Genomic DNA, 21,766 nt, shown 5'->3' on the forward strand with positions numbered 1-21,766 from the left:
CAAAAAAAACTGTGTTGTTTGCCTTCGATTGGCACTTTAGTTAATTAACTCTCCAATATCAATTGTTTATTTACCCATACTCCATGCATATACAGATACATTGAGAAGCTTAGAAGAGTCATCAGCGTAAACCGATTGCCGACTATGCTTCCCTCACAAATCACAAAACCCCAGATTACGTCTTCAAGCCTTTATACTATTGCGATAAGGTCTTGGCACTATTTCGGTTTTAGAAACTGCCCTCTATACAACTCTAATTTCTTTCATTCAATTTTGTATGAGAAAGTCAACCCCTAGTCAGGGTTATCGTGAAATGGACCTTCATTCTCATTCTATTCTAATCCCACTATAAGGGATTTTAGGCAATCTTTTTTGCTTTCTAATCATGGATTTCACTGATAAGACTATGAAACAATTGTTTCATGGTCCATGCTTCGTTGGAAAGGAATTCTGATATGAAAGTGTGTTCTGATAAACGAACATTCATGTGCACAAAAAAAAACGTTGTTGTTTTCAGTCTCGTGCAGTCTTTAGCCTGATAATATAAATTTTGTAAAAAGGCTAGTGAACTAAAATATGACTTTCATAGAAATGTTGAAGACGCCCAGGATTATTTTTAAAAATGCAAATTTTGCCCTTGAACATTCCACTAAGGAATAGGGGCAAACTTCTCACATATCAATGAGTGTAGTCCGATTCAAATTTTAAGCTCAATGGTAAGGGGCCTCCCTTTCATAGCCGAGTCCGAACGGCGTGCCGCAGTGTGCCACCTCTTTGGAGAGAAGTTTGACATGGCATAGTACCCCACAAATGTCGCCTAAATTGGGAGGTGATAACCACCGCTTTTTTTTTCTGATGGCCTCGCCAGGATTCGAACCCCAGGAGTTCAGCGTCATAGGCGGACAGCTAACCTCTGCGCTACGGTGGCGTTTTGTTTTAAGAATAGATTAAATCTCAGCGTGAACATCAGAATAATTTTCAGCGGTGGTTATTCCCTTTATCGCCACTCATATGGGTGACCACCATAAATGACCTATTACGGATGCTGATTGATGTGGGATATGAACCCGCCTGCTACGCAGACGATGTTTTAATACTTCTAAGGGGTAAGGATCCGAACCAACTATGCAGAAGGACCGAAAGGGTCTTCAAGATGTCATATGACGGGGCTAGAGCCAGAGGTCTCAATGTTAACACAGAGAAGACTGAAATATACCTGTTCCCGAGGAAGACGAAGGTGGGCCAATTTAACGCACCACGTTTCCTCAATAAAACGATTTCGATATCTGACAAGATCAAATACTTCGGTGTGATCTTGGACAGGAAACTGAATTGGAAGTGTCACATTCAGGAGCGTACTGAGAAGGCTCACAGATGTTGGGCACTATGTAGACGGGCAGGATAGTCCGCTGGCTCTACAGGAACGTGATTAGAACAATACTTACTTACGCCTCAGTAGTTTGGTGGACTGCCATGGAGAAAAAGTCTTGTCTTGCCATAGTCGGAGCGATGAGGACCACGCCCACTAGAGTACTGGAGACTATTCTAGATATCCGCCCCTTGACATACCGATTAAGTGTGAGTCAGCCACTGCGGCTATGAGACCAAAGGCGATGGGAGAATTGATTGAGTATGGGAGTAGCTCATACCATCGCGGTATAATCCTGGCGGTGTATAGGAAACTTGGAAGGAAGGGAAGAGGTTTCCGATCGGATACCTGAGATGAACCTTGAGGTCGAGTGCGAGGCACTGCTGCCAACGGCACAGTCTTGGATTGACGGAACCCTTGTATTGTCATCTGGAAGATCATGTTACACGGTTGGATCAAAGCTAAAGGACAGAGTGGGCCTGAGGGTTTACACTGAGAACCCAGGGACTAAGATCTGTTTTAGATTGCCTGACCATAATACGGTCCTGCAGGCGGAGATCCGGGTGATCACGGAATGAGTTAAGTGGTGTGGTGCTAACGCGAGGACTTCGAGTGTGAACATCTTTACCGACAGTAAAATTGCCATGAGAGCAACCAGGACAGTAAGGTCACGAAAAGTCTTGCAGTGTAAGAAGGAGATTAACGCCTTCTCTGAGGATGGGAAAATCCGCATTGTTTGGGTGCCGGGCCATAACGGAGTAAGGGGGAATGGAAGGACAGACGTTTTAGCAGTGAAGGCCAAAGGACTGCCGTCAATAAACTTGGTTTATTCGAAGCCTTTCGGGTCGACGCTGTCCGAGTTAAGTCATGCCCATGCAACAAAAAATGAATATATATTCGTATCTCGGAATAGGTACTACCTATTACGAAAAAATTTTAAAACCTTTTGGAGTAGACTAGTAATGGACTCCAAAGACTCAACATCTGCGGTGGTGGCGTCAGACCGCAGCATGTTCTCCTCCCCTCCTATAGGTGTGGGTGGCTTGGCACCTGTAGTCGAGAGTAATGCTTCAAGCTCACAACCAGTAGTCAGACTAATAAATGAGGAAGAGACGGATAAACCAGAGGGGGTGTACAGTTCGTCCCCAGCCTTTAAGTAAAGGTGGAGTTTCTGACTCGGATTCAGACAGCGACTGTGCCAATGAAACAGTCATCGCAGCCGAATCGAGAGATGAGGGCATCGGGATGACAGCAGAAGTGAGCGATGGCTTTGCTAAGCTCACAAGCAGACCGAGAAAGCGATCCGGTGCACGACGAAGGAGACGGAGGAATATGTACCGGCATTGCAATCGGGTGAAAGTGTAGGATGCTGGAAGGGATATAACTGACATTCTAAGCACTTCTACGGCAGCCGAAGAGCATAACACTGCTAAAATACTGAAGAAGAAAAGGAGCTCCCCGCTTTCAAGCACTCTGGGAAAACCTAGCCAGCCATCCCGCAATGGAGACTCCAGACTGTGTCCTGCGGAGGTGGACAAAGTTGGAACAGGAACGAAGGAAGCGCGCAAGGCCTCTGAGTCTTCATGGAGGACTGCAAACTTTCAATAGGAGGCCACAGCCATCACTGAAGGGGAAGATGGTCGCTGAGAATGGTAAGGAGCCGCCCTCTTACGCCAGAGTGGCGAGGAAGCACAACAAAGATGAGGTGTGACTTATGCAGTCATCGATATCGGCTGTGCATCCGGTAGGATTCCGCCAGATCATCGGTCCCAAGTGGAGGATCTGGTTAGCGATCGGATTTTTGAACATGTGTGGAACTCTGTAGAGGGTCCACCCATACAAATGATGAGCTGCGAGTAGAGGGGACATCTTTACGCTGTGTTTTGCATCGGCGGAATGTATTGATAATATCTGCACCCTCTTTTCAACCTAACCTAACCTAACCTATCCCCTTAGTAATGCTTGCTACATTTGTGAGGTATCCTGCTTGCTATGCTATGTGGTACGTCGTTCGGACTCGTCATAATAAAGGAATCCCCTTATCATTGAGCTTAAACTTCAATCGGACTGCACTCATTGAGCTGAGAGAAGTATCCCCTGTTCCTAAATGGAAAGTTCATTGGAAATTTTGTTGTTGTAAGCACATTTTCATGCGGAGGGGGCGATCCTCGTCAAACTCCTGTAGGTGAGCAAGCTCGTTCTGGTCAAAAGGACCGATCGCCTCGGGAATGTAGGTCATTGAAGATTGCAAATGGACGATATCAGTTCAGATTTGGATATAGCCTCCTTATGAACCGATCCCCGGATTTGATTTCTTTAATTCTTTGAAGCCTCAATTTCCATCTTATTTGGCTGACATTTTGAACAAAGGCTTGAGTTATGCCTTACAACATCAGTACCAAGTATGATCCGAATCTGTCTATAAACAGATATAGCCCCTATATAAACCGATAACCGGATTTGACTTCTTGAGCCCTTAGATGCCTCCATTTTTATCCGAGTTGGCTGACATTTCAAACAAAGACTTGAGTTATGACTTACAACATCAGTGCAACAGATACAGCCCCCATATAAACCGATTCCCGGATTTGACCTTAGAACCCCAAATTTTCACCTGATTTGACTGAAATTTTGAACAAAGACTTGAGTTATGACTTCCAACGTCCATTTCAAGTATGATCCGAATCTGTCTATAAATAGATATAGCCCCCATATAAACCGATCCCCGGATTTGACTTCTTCAGCCCTTAGAAGCCTTAAATTGTATCTGATTTGGCTAACATTTGGTCTGAACACTTCCCTTATGACTTATAACATCAGTGCCCAGTTTTATTCAAATCAGTCGATATGGTGTTATAGGCCCCCTCTAAGTACCGATATTCCGATATGACTTCTCAAGAACAACATCTTATCTATAAACTTCACTTTGTGTCTGTTTGTTTGTTCCGTATAGACTCAAAAACGGACGAATCGATTACCTTGGAACTTTCACAGATTGTGTAGGTTGGTCTGGAAGGCAACATAGGTTACATAATTTTTCGATATCGGGAGGGGGCCTCCCCTTTACCCACAAAGTACTACCTAAAACTTAAAGTGGACTGATCGGGACAATATGAGATTCAAATGAAAGGTATTCAAGAGTAGAAAACGAATTTCATAATAAAAGTTGGGTCCAAGTACCTAGGGGGCCGCCCCAGCCCCAAAACCCCATAAAATAGGTTTATTTGACAATCATGACAATATGGGACTCAAATGAACGATGTGCGGGAGTAGTTTACGACTTTGGCTAGGAAATAGGAATAGTCTTTAAAATTTATTGATAACGGAAGGGGGCGGACCCTTCACCGTTACCCCAAAAACACCACCCAAAATCACAAGTGGACCGATAAGGACAATATGGGTATCAAATGAAAAGTATGCGGGAGTGGATAACGAATCTGGCATAGAAATTCATGTCGAAGTATAGGGGGTCACCCCCACAAAAACGGCCAAAATGGACACATTAACCAATCACGGATATATGGGACTCGGTTTGTTTGTTCCGTATAGACAGAAAAATGGCAGAACCGATTTTCTCGAAATGTTCGCATATTGTGTAGGTTGATCTGGAAGGAAACATAGGCTATATAGTTTTTCGAGATTGGAAGGGGGACGGACCGTCCCCCTTATGCCAAAAAAACACAACCCAAAATCGAGCGCGACAATATAGGTATCAAATGAAAGGTATTAGAGAGTAGAATACGAATATGGTTTTAAAATTTGAGTCTAAGTACCTATCGCGGCGTCCCAACCCCAAAACTCCCTCAAATAGGCATATTGAACGTTCATTTTAATATGTGGCTCAAGTGAAAGGTCTTCGGGAGTAGATTTCGAATTTGGCATACAAAATCAGATCAAAGTATAGGGGTCACGCCATACCTCAAAAACGCCATTAGACCTATTATGACTATATGATACATGGCTGAACCGATTTTCTAAAAATTTTCATAGATTGTGTACGTTTGTCTGGAAGGAAACATAGGCTATATAATTTTTAGATATCGGGTGAAGGCCGACCCTCCCCTTACACCAAAAACGCCACCCATATCCGAAAGTGGTTCGATAGGCACAATAAGGGTATCAAATGAATGGTATTGGAGACTAGAAAACGAATATGGTATTGAAATTTGGGTCCAAGTACCCAGCGGGTCCCCTAACCACAAAACTTCTCTAAACAGATATATTCGAAGTTCATATCAATATGGGACTCAAATGAAAAGTATTAGACAGTAGATTAAAAATATGGCATAAAACATCAGGTCCATGTAATGGGAGGTCGCCCACCCCCAATACTTCCAAATGGGCATATTAGCCGACTCTTTGCCCCAAAAGTGGATATCAGATTCATACTCCACTTCCGAAAATCACATTGGAGCTACATATTGCTATAGTAGGTATATGTGTGATTTAGGGGGAGTTTATGAGGTGGGGCGTCCCTGAAACACTTTGCCATGAAACAAATAAAGACTTAAACGCCTTTTTGCCATAATCCACAAATATGTCCAGTTGAAGGGGCATGCAGGGTGGGGCGGTCACCCACGTGCTTACAAACAAACAACAAATTTTGCCCATGAACATTCCACTAAGGAAACGGGGCAAACTTCTCACATAACAATGAGTGCAGTCGGATTCAAAATTGAAGCTCAATGATAAGCGGCCTCTTTTTAATAGCCGAGTCCGAACGGCGTGCCGCAGTGCAACACCTCTTTGGAGAGAAGTTTTACATGGCATGGTATTTCAACAAATGTTGCCAGCATTAGCCCGTACTTAGCCCTGAAAAAATATCAGCGTCGTGCTCTACTCTCAAATTTCTTTAATTTGAGCCTCAATTGCCATTTGTTTAGGAGGAGTTAATGGTTTGGCACGACCCCAAACATTTCGCCTCAAACATGGATATCAAATTCGTTTTCTAAAGGGTGATTTTTTTGAGGTTAGGATTTTCATGCATTAGTATTTGACAGATCACGTGGGATTTCAGACATGGTATCAAAGAGAAAGATGCTCAGTATGCTTTGACATTTCATCATGAATAGACTTACTAACGAGCAACGCTTGCAAATCATTGAATTTTATTACCAAAATCAGTGTTCGGTTCGAAATGTGTTCATTCACCGTAACGTTGCGTCCAACAGCATCTTTGAAAAAATACGGTCCAATGATTCCACCAGCGTACAAACCACACCAAACAGTGCATTTTTCGGGATGCATGGGCAGTTCTTGAACGGCTTCTGGTTGCTCTTCACTCCAAATGCGGCAATTTTGCTTATTTACGTAGCCATTCAACCAGAAATGAGCCTCATCGCTGAACAAAATTTGTCAAAATTTGAACACATTTCGAACCGAACACTGATTTTGGTAATAAAATTCAATGATTTGCAAGCGTTGCTCGTTAGTAAGTCTATTCATGATGAAATGTCAAAGCATACTGAGCATCTTTCTCTTTGACACCATGTCTGAAATCCCACGTGATCTGTCAAATACTAATGCATGAAAATCCTAACCTCAAAAAAATCACCCTTTAGTATCCCAAGTGGATGCTTTAATAAATGATTTTGAATGCAGATAACCAATACAAAAAAAAAAAATAGATTAGTGTGAATCGGAACGAGACCCCCTAGCCCTGAATATCTTGATAGTCTCCTTCAAAATGCTTGACATTATGGGGCTTAAACAAAATCATGCTCTACCACGAAACTGATATTACTTCAGAGTCCGCCTCTAAACTCCCTTCAAACCGGTTATGATTGCCTACTATGGCGATAAATAATAGGTATTTGATAGTAAAGGGTGAATTTTTTGAGGTTAGGATTTTCATGCATTAGTATTTGACAGATCACGTGGGATTTCAGACATGGTGTCAAAGAGAAAGATGCTCAGTATGCTTTGACATTTCATCATGAATAGACTTACTAACGAGCAACGCTTGCAAATCATTGAATTTTATTACCAAAATCAGTGTTCGGTTCGAAATGTGTTCAAATTTTGTTCAGCGATGAGGCTCATTTCTGGTTGAATGGCTACGTAAATAAGCAAAATTGCCGCATTTGGAGTGAAGAGCAACCAGAGGCCGTTCAAGAACTGCCCATGCATCCCGAAAAATGCACTGTTTGGTGTGGTTTGTACGCTGGTGGAATCATTGGACCGTATTTTTTCAAAGATGCTGTTGGACGCAACGTTACGGTGAATGAACACATTTCGAACCGAACACTGATTTTGGTAATAAAATTCAATGATTTGCAAGCGTTGCTCGTTAGTAAGTCTATTCATGATGAAATGTCAAAGCATACTGAGCATCTTTCTCTTTGATACCATGTCTGAAATCCCACGTGATCTGTCAAATACTAATGCATGAAAATCCTAACCTCAAAAAAATCACCCTTTACATTTTTAAAGATCCGCAGGTCGTCCTGTGTCCATCCCAATTTAAGGGTAAAAAGCGTACTCTACCACCAAAGACCTTTTATTTCTGTCCTAGTCTATCCTGATCGCCCTTCATATATTGTTTCATATTATTCATATATTATTCTTACTTCCTTTTTGTGGGTAGGATAGGGGGAGGGGGATTGCCCTCTGACACTTCCTTTCATTTGAGTACAATATATTCTCGGTCATCCTACATGACAGTTTGGCGTTGCATTTATAGGGAGGAGAGGTTCGCTCCCCCCGACGCCAAGAATCAAACGACAATTTATTTGAGTCTTTCATTGTCGCAATCTACTGTCCTGCGGAACGGTAGAACGTGACACAGATACCCAGATAGAAATATACTGTCATAGACCATAGACCGAACTACACGTCCTATTGAAGGGTATTTAGTGGGCCGGTCTCAGACTCTGTCTTAATTGTGCATGCCAGATTCGTAATCAACTCCCAAAGACTTTTCATTCGATACCATTTTTGTGACGTTGGACATTTATGCCTGTTTTGGGGTTTTTTTTTTTTTTGAATTGAGGAGGCCCTCTAAACACCTTGCACCAAATTCATATAACAGATGTGTACTCAGCTTCCAAATATCTTTCGTTTGACACCCATATTGTTTCAAACGGTAAACATGCCCTGTTGAAGGGTTTTGGGTGGTGGGGAGGCGCCTCAGACCCCAAGGAATAAATTTTTATAACAGCATTGCACTCTACCTTTAAATAACTTTCATTTGATATCCATATTTTGCCAATCGGTAAATTTGTCCTGCTTGGGGGTTTTAGGTGGTGGGGAGGGTCCTAGGACACCAAAAAATAATTTTTTATCTCCGATTTGTGTTCTACTTTTAAATACCTTTTATTTACATAGCCATATTACTTAAAGCGGTTAAAGTGTCCTGTTGGGTGGTGTTTTTGGGGGTGGGGGCCACCGACACTCAAGGTAATATTTTAATGCCAAGTTCGTACTCTACTCTCAATTTCCTATCATTTGATACCCATATTGGCCAAAGCGGAGAAAGTGACCTCTTGGGGCTTCTTTGGGGGTGGGGTACCCCTCTAAAACTTAAGAGTGAAATTTGTATACCATATTCGTACTTTACTCTTAAATACCTTTCATTTGATACCCATATTGTCCCAATCAGTGTACATGTCCGTTCGGGTGGGTTTTGGGATGGGGCGTCCCCCCAGATTATTTGACGTTAAAATTTGTTACCAATTTCGTGTTTTTGGGGTACCATAAGGTGGCATACAAAATTTCGCTTACGACGGTGCACGCATCTCCGAGATCTGGCGTTTTGGAGAATTGCAGTATGGGGGAGGGTCCGCCCCCTTCGGATATCAAAAAATTTAGTACCCTATATTTACCGGAGGTCCAAACTCTACCATTTGTGAAAATTTCATGAAAATCGGTTCAGCCGTGTTTGAGTCTATACGGAACAAACAAACAAAGTGCAACAATTTCATTTTTATATAATAGAAGAAGAAGATTAACATGGACAGGCAGACAGACAGACAGACAGACGGACATAGCTAAATCGAATCAGAAAGTGATTCTGAGTCGATCGGCATACTTATCAATGGGTCTATCTCTCTTCCTTCTGGGTTTTACAAACAAATTCACTAAGTTGTAATACCCTGTACCACAGTAGTGGTGTCGGGTATAAACAGTTCATAAGGATACAGTTTTAACGGAATCCATGGTGGTGGGTACCCAAGATTCGGCCCGGCCGAACTTAACACACTTTTAGTTGTTGGGTCTCAGTTCAATATTTCGATGTGTTACAAACGGAATGACGAAATAAGTAAACCTCCATCCTATTGTGGTGCGCGCATAGGCCCAAAACTTAAGCCGCCTACACTAAAAAACTTATCTATGCCAAGCAAACTTCATACATATCAGAGAGTGCAGTCTGTTTCAAGTTGTAAGCTCAATGGTAAGGAACCTCAATTTTACATCCAAGACTGAACAGTGTGCCACAGGGCAACAGCTCCTTGAGGGAAGTTAACAACATTTACGAGAAGTTATATTTTGAATTTGATTTTAGGTAAAAAACGTAGTTAAAAAACATCCATCCGATTCAAGTTTAAGCTCAATGATAAGGGGCCTTCTTTTTGTAGCCGAGTCCGAACGGCGTGCAGCAGGGCGACATCTCTTTGGAGAAAAGTTTTACATGGCATAGTACCTCACAAATGTTGCCAACATTAGGAGGGGAGAAAACCTCCACTGAAAATTGTCTCTGATGGTCCCGCCAGGATTTGAACCCAGGCGTTCTGCGTCATAAGCGGACATGCTAACCTCTGCGATACGGTGGTCTACAAATTTGAATTTGATTTTAGGCAAAACATGTTCACCCTGTACATTCGCAGTGGATTATTTTACATCTTAGTATAGACATGCACCTAGTGGGTCTATTGTGAATGTTTTTATACAGTACATTTTTGGTAATGTAGCAACAATGCAGCTTGGTTACTTAGTTCGAAGACCGTTATCATATCAACTATTTTCAAACTTTACATAAATTTTTTGTTAAAGCACATAATTTGGTTGAAAAAGGTCTCATTTTTTAAATTTAGGCTCCTCGAGCCATTATCAAATAATAACGGGCAGAAAATGATTTTTTTAGAGAAACAATACTGATTCGTTTTTACTATTCCTTTGTTTCTCATAGTAGTTCTCCGGGGGCGGGTTACTGGCCCAGCGCCCCAACCGCATGTGTTTTGTGGGATTGCACATGTATCCCTCGTTGTGGCGAGCCGTTTGCTCCAAGATCCGACGCTCGCCTCCAGCTGCCCCTAACCAGGGAACAGACGCTGATGTTGGTCATTGGTTATTTGAAGGCGCCAATAACTCGCCTTCTCATCTCCAGTATCACTGGCACTCAGTATTTAATTAAGAGCCAGTGCCACCTGACTCCTCACTGAGACTCAAATGCAAAATGAAAATTTTGCCCATGAACATTCCATTAAGGAACAGGGGCAAACTTCTCACATATCAATGAGTGCAGTCCGATTCAAGTTTAAGCTCAATGCTAAAGGACCTCCTTTTTATAGCCGACTCCGAACGGCGTGCCGCAGTACGACACCTCTTTGAAAAGAAGTTTTACATGGCATATTACCTCACAAATGTTGCCAGCATTAGGAACATTTTTTCTGATGGTCTCGCCAGGATTCGAAACCAGGCGTTCAGCGTCATATTCGGACATGCTAACCTGTGCGCTGGGGTGATCTCACTGAGACTCTTCTCTCGAAAATCGCTGACTGCCCGCGGCCGGATTTGCAGCTACTCCGCATAAAAACGGAGCTTTCCACCATCCGCAGCCTGTGGACGCGCCCGGTAGCTTTCAGCTAAACTTCCCGTGATAACGATTGACACCACACAAGTCGTAGCTCAAAGTTCCAGCCTGTGTGGTGCTCATAAGTTCGGAATCATAATGAACGCAATTACCTTAAGAATACGTACTCAGATGCATTTTTTTTGAAATTTGAAATTTTTGGGATTTTATTTTTCATAAATTTCAACGGTATACAATCAAGGGAAGAAATTTTTCATTACAAATGGTTTTAGCTCTTGTTTTTAGCATATAGCTTGGCGGCGGCAACAAACAAAAGCTTTCTATTTGAAAACAAAAAAAAAAAAAAAATCACTTTTGGTCCTTATCAATGTTAATCTTGATGACATTCACTTTGGGGCCAGCTCCAGGAGTCGTTGGAGACGCTGCTCCACTGGCTACGCGGGGTGATCTGGGATGATCCTCCCCATCTGAGGTAACACTTATGGTGATGGTTGGTATATTGTCAGCGGACCAGTTGGACGATTGCGAATCCTGACGTATGGGGCGTCTACGTTGCGATACCAGACGCTGCTGGAATACAATGGGACCGGGCTTGTCCAATTCTTCGGGATCCTTGGAAGTTTCTATGTGTGTTTCATCGGCGGCCATCATTAGGTGGCTATAACTGGGTGGATCAATGTCCTCGGGCATTTCCAAGGGAGCTCGGGGCATAACATAAGGCTGAATACTGCTGGAAATGGTGGGGATTGGTGGTGGCGTATTGGTATTGCTGCTGGGTGCACTGCTCGTTGTTGTGTGCATGGCTATGGGAAGCATAAAGGCATTATTTAAAGCTGAGGACATTTCCAGACGTGGCGTTATTGGCATATCTATGGCTGCATCACCTTGTTGTTGTTCATGCTGTTCGGGCCTCGTTACAGCATCCTTCATCAAGGCCAAAAATGAGCCTATCTTCTTGCGACTTTGCCTTGAAAGACTGGCGAATTTATCCCCTCCCAGGTGATGATGATGATGATGATGGGAGGTCGGAGTGGTCACATCTTCGCCAGAGCGTGGTGATTGCAGCTCTGCATCCAAATGCTGCCAAGTGGGTGTGGTGGCTATGTCCGCCTCCTTGGGCACTTTGTCCGTATCAAATTTAAATACTTCCGGTTCCGTTGAGGGTTTCTGTTTGTGGCGTTTGAATTTCAGTTTGCCACCCAGATTTTGTAACTGCTCCAGCATGGGTGGTGAGATTTGTTTCTCCTCATGAGGTGTGGGAGATTTTTCATTAACTATTTGATATGAGGGTAGGCTTTCATTGGCCTCCACAGGGTCCAAATTTTTATTCTTATTCTTTTTTGATTGTGATCTCTTCTTGGAGGGCTCAGTTTCGTTGGGTGAAGCTGTCTCGACTGCTTCCCCCTCTTTCACCTCTTCCTCTTGGGTCTTTTCCAAAGAGCTTTGTTTGGCAGGCTGGGTTTTGTCTTTGTCTTCGCGTTTCTTACGACGAAAACTTTCATAAATTCGATGTTTGATGGGAGAAGTTGGTCTCGATCTCGATTGTTTTTCCTTTTCTTTGGGTTTCTCTTTCTCTTTGTCTCTGTCCATTTCAGGTATTATAAGAATTTCAAGAGCATTCTTTGGTGCTTTTCCAGAGGACTTTTCTTTATCTTTATCTTTGTCTTTGGCTTTGGTCTTCTCCTTTTCCTTGGGCGATTGAATGTCTGTTTGGGCCTTGTCATTTTCGCTTTCCTTTTCTTTGTCGTTTTCTGTTTTCTTCTTCTTTTCTTTCATGTTAGCCCTGTTATTTTCCTCCTCGTTTTCTTTGTCTTTCGTTTTTGCCTTTTCATTTTCCTCATGCTTTTCTTTGTCCTGAATATTTTTGTCATTGTTAAGTTTTTCGCTGTGCTTCTCATTCACTTTCGTTTCAATTATTTTAGATTTTTCCATATACTCTTCGTCCTTTGCTATATCCTTGGACTTATAATCAGTGTCCTTTTGATAGGCTTCATCTTCTTTCTTTTTACGCAATAAACTCTGGCGTCTCTCGTTGATGACACGGGTCTTGACCTCAGGATCATTGCCATTGTCCTTTTCATGTTCGTTGCTTTTATCCTTTTCATTGTCTCCCGCACGTGGAGGAGGCGGTGGGGGAGGGGGCTTCTTCTCTGACTTCTCACCCTTTTTACCTTTGCCCCCATTGCCCAGCGCTTGTTTGCGCAATGATCTCACGCGTTCTCTTTCGCTATTGGCGATTTGTACGATATCCACCAGTGAGGGCTTACGAGTTCTGCGTATTTCCTGGAGTTTGGACAAACCTGGTCGCCTTTCATTGCCATCCTCATCGTGTGGTAGCGAGTCATGATGTTCCGTATCTGTGTCATCATCTCTTCCATGTTGGCGAGCAAAAGTCTCCTCATCTGAGGTGGCTGAATCCTTGCGCAACGCTTTCTTCATGATGCGTGATATAAGTTCTGCAAAAGAAGAGAGAAAGGAAGAGATCTTTAATTTTAAAGGAAACTTTGTTAACGAAATGCAAAATAAAAACATCCCAAAAATTCCCTAACCGCTAAACTACATTTCCCAAAAACATTGCATTAGGCAACTAGGGCGTACCTCTCTCATATTAATGAGTGCAGTTTGATTAAATTTTAAGTTTAGTGATAAGGGCCTCCCCGAATCGGAACGGCGGGCCACATAGCGACACCATTTGGTTCACCGAAAAAAAATTTTGTCTTAACTTTAAAGATTCGAGCCAGAGATTAGCCAACATAATTTAAAGAGGATAAAATTTCCAATTTTTTAAGGAAACTTTCCTTTTGGTCAAAAATATCTGAACCGATTTTCATGATATGTTCACAATATGGTAGAGTTTAGGCCCCCGGTAAAAATAGGTACTAAATTTTTTGATATCCGAAGGGGGGGGGGGGGCGGACCCTCCCCCATACCCCATTTATCAAAAACGCCCGATCTCGGAGATGGGTGCACCAATTTAAGCCGAAATGTTGTATGCCAACTTATCGTGTGCCAGAAACACGAAACTGGTATAAAATGTTTGGGTGCAATAACCTGGGGGGACGCCCCATCCAAAAACCGAACCGGGCGGACATGTTTACCAATTGGGACAACATGGGTATCAAATGAAAGGTATTTAAGAGTAGAGTACGAACTTGATATACAAATTTCGGCCAAAGTGTTAGGGGGGTCCCCCACCCTCAAAAAACCACCCAACAGGACTTTTTCAACGCTTTGGGCAATATGGGTATCAAATGTAAGGTATTCAAAAGCAGAGTACAAATCTGACATACAAATTTCTCCCTTGATGTCTGAGGGGCCTCCCCAACCCCCAAAACCCCCCGCACGGACATGTTTACCGATAAGGGTAGAGTACGAACTTAGTATACAAATGTTGCCCCAAGTGAACGGGGGGTCCACCACCCCTATATAACCCCCCAAGAGAACTCTTTCACCGCTTTGGGCAATATGGGTATCAAATGAAAGGTATTTAAAACTAGAGTACAAACTTAACATAAAAATTTATTCCTTGGTGTCTGAGAGGCCTCCCACGCCCCCAAAACTCCCACGCAGGGCATATCTACCAATTGAGACAATATTGATATCAAATGAAAGCTATTTAAAAGTAAAGTAAGAATCTGACATAAAAATATGTTCCTTGGTATCTGAGATGCCTCCCCACCCCCCAAAACCGCCAGCAGGGCTTATTTACCAATTGGGACAATATGTATATCAAATAAAAGATGTTTAGAAGTGGAGTGCATATCTGTGATAAGAAATTGGTCCAGGGTGTCTACGGGGCCTTCCCAACCCCAAAACCCCTTAAACGGGTGTGAATGTCCAACGTCACAAAATGGGTAAAAAATTGGGGAGTTGACTACGAATCTGGTATACATATTTGGGACCGGCCCACCCACCAAACACCTTGAGGCCAAGTGTATCGGGGTTGTCTCACCCTATAAACTCCCACTAAACCAATGGTGATTGGGGCCCAAAACAAAAAGAAATATTAGAGTAGAGCACGATGCTGATATTTTTTCAGGGCTAAGTGCGTGGGTGGCCGCCCCACTCTACATACCCCTCAAAGTGGACATATTTGTGGATTATGGCAAAAAGAGGTTAAAATCTGGTATCTGTTTTATGGCCAAGTGTTTCAGGGACGTCTCACCTCATAAAATTCCCCTAAACCATACATACAAACCGACTACAGCAATATTTAGTTTAAATGAGGTGTTTCAATCTAATATCCAATTTCGGGGCAAAGGGTTTGGCAACTCTAATCCACCACTAAAACCAAGAGAATGAAGTAGATCTAGCATCCAAACTCTAATGGGCGCACCCTCCCTTTACAATATTTTCAAAAATGACAGGTCTAGGAGATGAGTGGCTCGATTTAAGAGAAATTTGGTTTGTTTATAATAACGGAAAAACAGAAATGTGGTATCCTTATTTAGGGTGAGATATCTAGGGGGCCACCTCCAAAACCCTTCAAATGAAAATATATAACACAAATGGCAATATGTGACTTAAATGAAAGGTATTTGAGGCTAGATCACGAATCTAATAAATGGGCGTCCAATTCACCCCCAAAAACCGGATATATTTACCGATCACATCAATAAAAGGCTCAAACGAAAGGTATTTGGGAGTAGAGCACGAAAATGATATCCACATTGGGGCGAACTAAAAGGCCGTACCAGCACCCCAAAGCAGGACTTATTTCTTGCCAGTGTCTTGCCAGTGTAAAGAGCTCTAATAAAATAAGAGAGTGAAAGAAGGCGCAACGGAGCGGGCCCTGTCCAGCTAGTAGCACCCATATAAACCAATCTCCCCATTTGACTTCTTGAGCCCTTACAAGCCGCAATTTTTGTCCGATTTGGTTGAAATTGTGCATGTGGTGTTCTGTTACGATTTCCAACAACTGGGCCAAGTACGGTGCAAATCGGTCTATAACCTGATATAGCTCCCATATAAACCGATCTCCCGATTTGACTTCTTGAGCCCATACAAGCCACAATTTTCTTCCGATTTGGCTGAAATTTTGCATGGGGTGTTCTGTTACGACTTCCAATAACTGTGCCAAGTACGGTGCAAATCGGTCGATAACCTAATATGGCTTCCATATAAACCGATCTCCCGATTTGACTTCTTGAGCCCCTACAAGCCGCAATTTTCTTCCGATTTGGCTGAAATTTTGCATGGGGTGTTCTGCAACGACTTCCAATAACTGTGCCAAATACAGTCCACATCAGTCTATAAACTGATATAGCTCCCCTGTTAACCGGACTCTCGATCATCCTTGTTTGGTTCCTAAAAACTTTAATTTTTGCTGGTTTGACGGGAGTTTGGAATGTAAAAAAAATTAAGCCTTTCAATTAAATTTATTTTGAATACATTTTCAACAGAATTCATGGGGTGATGGGTTAGCACGCTTTTACTTGTTTTGTTTCGATTCTATTTCACTGTGTACCGTACACCAGATTACAACACCATATAACATTATAAGTCTGACAACAGCAGTACACCTCCAATACATAACACGCGGTTTCTCCACGCCTCCAACTTTTGGCAATGGCTCTATTGTAGTTGCCTAGGGCAAGAGTTGCCTTTATTGCCCTTTTCATGATGTTTGATTTGAAGTTCAATTTACTGCCCAGCAAAACACCCAGGTATTTTGCAGTTTCAGCAAATGGAACATTCTCTCCTGCCAACGAGACAGGTGCCGCTGTGGGTAACTTGAATCTCCTGCTGAAATAAACCATTTGTGTCTTACGCCTAAACCACTTTTAGTATTCCACTTCGCTGTCGTACTGAGGGTTTCCTGAATTATATCATTAAGAGTGCACGGAAACCTTTCTTTAAATCGTAACAGCCTTTACTTTACTTTAAATGGCTATGACAGAATATTTGTTGTAGAATAGCGTTCCAAGCGCCTCGATCTTCTGCTCTCATTCTAAAATCTCTGACACCAAGTTTCGAGGTGTCTCCCAACACTTGATCTTTCCATTGGGCTTTTGGTCTTCCCGGTTTGCGTGTACCACAGTGTTTGCCTTCAAAAGACTTGTTTGCTGGAGCTTCTTCATCCATTCTGACAACATGACCTAGCTAACGCAGCCGTTGTATTTTGGTGCGTTTAACTATGATCTCGTCGTCATACAGCTCATACACCTCGTGGTTCATACGTCGCCTATATTCGCTATTAACGCAAACTGATCCATATATTTTACGAAGAATCTTTCTCTCAAATACTCCAAGCACTTCCTCATCTGCTTTCACAAGTACCCATGCTTCAGAACCATATAACAGCACGGGTAGTATCAGGGTCCTGTATAGTGTAAGCCTCGTCTGTCAAGAGGTGGCCTTGTTTCTAAACTGCTTACTTAGTCCAAAGTAGCATCTGTTTGACCGTATTATTCTTCTGGTGTCATTCGTTTCGGTTACGGCGGTGCCGAGGTAGATACAGTTGCTGACTGTCTCAAAGTTGTGGTTCCCAACTTTCTCCATTTTCTTTATCTGCTCGGTTTGCAAGGCTTTTTGGGAGTTGAAACCAAACATTTCGTCTTATCTCCATTTACTGACCAGACCCATTTTCACGGACTCCCTTTCGATTCTTTCAAAGGCAGCAGTTACTATTACCGGTGACCGACCTATGATATCGATGTCGTCGGCATAAACGAGTAGCTTGTGTTCTCTTGTGATTAGTGTACCATATCTATTCACATCTGCATCTCGTATAATCTTCTCCAGCTGGATATTAAAGAGATCACACGATAGGCTGTCTCCTTGTCTGAATCCTCGTTTGGTATTAAATGGTTCGGAGAGATTCTTTCCTATTCTTACTGAGGAACGCGTATCAGCGTGTGTGTCATCCTTCAGTGTCTGACTAATTTTGCAGGGACACCAAACTCAGACATGGCTTGAAATACCTTTGAACGTAAAGGAGTCTCGAAGACGGCTTTGTAGTCAACAAAGAGATGGTAGGTTGGTTGATTTTTCCTTCTCGGGTCTTTTCCAGGATTTGGGGCAGTGTGAATATCTGGTCCATGGTGGATTTACCAGGTCTAAAGCCGCATTGATAGAGCCCAATGATCTCATTAACTTTAGGTTTTAATCTTTCACACAGTACGCTCGAGAGTATCTTGTATGCGATGGGGAGGAGACTTATTCCTCTGTAGTTGGCACATTCCGTCTTGTCTCCTTTCTTGTGTACGGGACATAGTATGCTGAGGTTTCAATCATCGGGTATGCGTTCTTCAAGCCAGATTGCGCAGATAAGCTGATGCATACGCCTTATCAGCGTGTCGCCTCCGATCTTAAATAGTTCAGCGGGTAACCCGTCGGCTTCTGCTGCCTTGTTGTTCTTTACTCAGGTCACTGCTACCTGGACCTCATTCTGACTAGGAGGTAAACATTCGATACCATCATCATTGATTGGTTCTGCGGTATCCTCTTCGCCGCCAACGTCGGACACTAGCAGTTGGGTAAAATATTCTTTCCATATCCGCAGCATGTTATCTGTGTCAGTTACCAGATTTCCTTCTTTGTCTCTGCAGGAGGATGTGCCTGCACCAAAGCCATCGGTTTGATGTTTAATTCTTTGGTAGAATTTCGCAACAGCCACGTCATCAAAAACTCATTCAAAATTGGAATTCCCAAAAATTTTGGAAAATCCCCAAAATCCCCTTAAATGGAACATATCATGGAATAATTGGGATTTTTCATCTACATATCAGTGAATTCCCAAAAATTTTTATGAAAATCCCCAAAATCCCCTTAAATGGAACATATCATTGAATTATTGGGATTTTTCATCTATATATCAGTGATTTGTTTACTTTTCTCATTGGAATTCCTAAAATTATTGGCAAAAATCCCTAAAACTCTTTAATGTGGTAATGCGTTTTTGAAAAAGGCATATTACCACCGTTTGGAGGCCACAGTAGCGTAGAGGTTAGCATGACCGCTAATGACGCAAAACGCCCGGGTTCGAATCCTGGCGAGACCATCAGAGAAAACATTTGTCAGCGGTAGTTTTCCCTTCCTTATGCTGACAGTATTTGTGAGGTATAATGCCATGTTAAAACTTCTCTCCAAAGAGGTGTCGCACTGCGGCATGCAGTTCGGACTTGGCTAGAAAAAGGAGGCCCTTATTATTGAGCTTAAACTTGAATCGAACTGCATGTGAGAGGTTAGCACCTTTTCCTGAGTGGAATGTTCATGGGCAAAATTTGCATTTGCAATATGTTTGAAAAAGTCCGATTTTTATACCCTCTACCATAGGATGGGGGGTATACTAAGTTCGTCATTCTGTTTGTAACTACTCGAAATATTCGCCTGATATATATATTCTTGATCGTCGTGACATTTTATGTCGATCTAGCCATGTTCGTCCGTCCGTCCGTCCGTCCGTCCGTCTGTCTGTCGAAAGCACGCTAACTTCCGAAGGAGTAAAGCTAGCCGCTTGATATTTAGCACAAATACTTCTTATTAGTGTAGGTCGGTTGGTATTGTAAATGGGCCTTATCGGTCCATGTTTTGATATAGCTGCCATATAAACCGATCTTGCGTCTTGACTGCTTGAGCCTCTAGAGTGCACAATTCTTATCCGATTGGAATGAAATTTTGCACGACGTGTTTTGTTATGATATCCAACAAGTGTGCCAAGTATGGTTCAAATCGGTTAATAACCTGATATAGCTGCCATATAAACCGATCTTGGGTCTTGACTTCCTGAGCTTCTAGAGGGCGCAATTCTTATCCGATTTGAATGAATTTTTGCACGAAGTATTTTGTTATGATATCCAACAAGTGTGCCAGGTATGGTTCAAATCGGTTAATAACCTGATATAGCTGCCATATAAACCGATCTTGGGTCTTGACTTCTGGAGCCTCTAGGGTGCGCAATTCTTATCCCATTGAAATGAAATTTTGCAAGACGTGTTTTGTTATGATATCCAACAAGTGTGCCAAGTATGGTTCAAATCGGTTAATAACCTGATATAGCTGCCATATAAACCGATCTTGGGTCTTGACTTCTTGAGCCTCTAGAGTGCGCAATTCTTATCCGATTTGAATGAATTTTTGCACGAAGTATTTTGTTATGATATCCAACAACTGTGCCAAGTATGGTTCAAATCGGTTCATAAACTGATATAGCTGTCATATATAAACAGATCTGGGGACTTGACTTCTTGAGCTTCTAGAGGGAGCAAGTCCTATCTGATTTGGCTGAAATTTTAGATGACGTATTTTTTTATTTTTACTTTCAACAACTGTGTCAAATAAGGTTCAAATCAGTTCATAACCTGATATAGCTGTCATATAAACCGACCTGGGATCTTGACTTCTTAAGCTTCTAGAGGTCGCAATTATTATCCGATACGCCGGATCCTCTCTTGACCATCAACATATGTTTTTATTATGGTGTGAATGGGTCTATAGCCTGATATAGCTCCTTGATATCGCTCTAATAGCAGAGCAAATCTTTCCTTATATCCTTTTTTTCCTAATAAGAGATGCCAGGAAAATAACTCGACATATGCGATCCATGGTGGAGGGTATATAAGATTCGGCCCGGCCAAACTTAACACGCTTTTACTTGTTATACCTATCAGTGTCTTAAATATGCAACTTATTTGTCTTTGCAATGACTTACCTTTTCTAGCCTGAGTTTTGTATTCTTCGCTTTCAAAGTCTGGCTGTGCCGTCGGCGAGACTGGTGATGAGGCTTCTAGCACCTTCCGCCATCGATTGCTCATGGTTGTAGAGCTATTCTCAGGCTGTTTTGCTTCAGGAACTTTGAAAAACTTTCTGCGCTCCTCTTCACGTTCTTTTTGCAATTGAGTTTTCAAATCTTGATTGGCTTCACGCAACGCACCCGTCAGCGAGACCAAATAGTAAATGATTAGAATCAAAAGTAGCAGCAAGGGAATAACTGTACTAGCAGATGCCATATATTTGAGGGGTTGATGGAAATCTCTGTGGAATGGGGTAGAAAAAATACATTTAAAAACAATTCTCTTTGAAAGTCATTTCTGTGACATACTTTGGTAATGCTTCCATCATGATATTGGTTATATACTCCGATGTTGTATTGTAATTGGAATAGGGTCCACAGTGCCATGATGGGCGCAGCCATACAATGGCATAAGCCACTGGCAGTACACAAAGAAACAACATGGTTAGCAGTAGCGAAAGGTAGAAATTGTTGGATTTTGAGGCCCTTGGGAATAATAAAATAAAAAAATCTGTTATAGGATGTGCAGCGATGATGTTTGTGAAATATTTTCAGGAATAAGTTTCTCCCCAATATTCGACTTAAGGTATCCTTTTATTTCAGATACATAATATCTGTGACAAAAATGAAAGGGAAGCATATTTTTGTGAAACAATTTTGTCCATTTTTTAAGTGATTTGATTTCTTTCAAATTGGCTCATTCATTTACCATGCAACTTCATTTCAGATAGATGGTATCAATTCTTGCCTCAACATTTGGATGGACAACTTTCACAACTGTCCATATATAAACCAGAGGACCTACTTACGGCAAACATTGTCGTAATGTCTGTAGGAAAATAATTTTAAAGCTTAGCTTATCCATTTCAAACTTACACAACTATTTCCAATGTTCTTCCTTAAATTTTACCAA

General features: G+C 42.1%; 1 protein-coding gene and 1 long non-coding RNA gene across 2 annotated transcripts in view; one reads left to right on the forward strand and one right to left on the reverse strand.

The window, feature by feature from the left end:
• LOC131995517 (uncharacterized) overlaps positions 1-21,766 on the forward strand; it is a 289,133-nt gene that overhangs the window by 72,482 nt on the left and 194,885 nt on the right. The window lies entirely within an intron of this gene.
• The window catches only part of LOC106092493 (transmembrane channel-like protein), a 165,198-nt gene continuing 154,776 nt past the window's right edge, over positions 11,345-21,766 (reverse strand). Inside the window, exons 17-19 of the mRNA XM_059364169.1 lie at positions 21,163-21,339; positions 20,773-21,095; positions 11,345-13,576 (exon numbers count right to left, since the gene is read on the reverse strand). Coding sequence (XP_059220152.1) covers positions 11,469-13,576; positions 20,773-21,095; positions 21,163-21,339 — 2,608 coding nt within the window. The 3' untranslated portion in view covers positions 11,345-11,468. The remainder of the gene's footprint in view (positions 13,577-20,772; positions 21,096-21,162; positions 21,340-21,766) is intronic.

This window comes from Stomoxys calcitrans, chromosome 1 (genome assembly GCF_963082655.1).
Source record: "Stomoxys calcitrans chromosome 1, idStoCalc2.1, whole genome shotgun sequence".
Classification (NCBI taxonomy): domain Eukaryota; kingdom Metazoa; phylum Arthropoda; class Insecta; order Diptera; family Muscidae; genus Stomoxys; species Stomoxys calcitrans.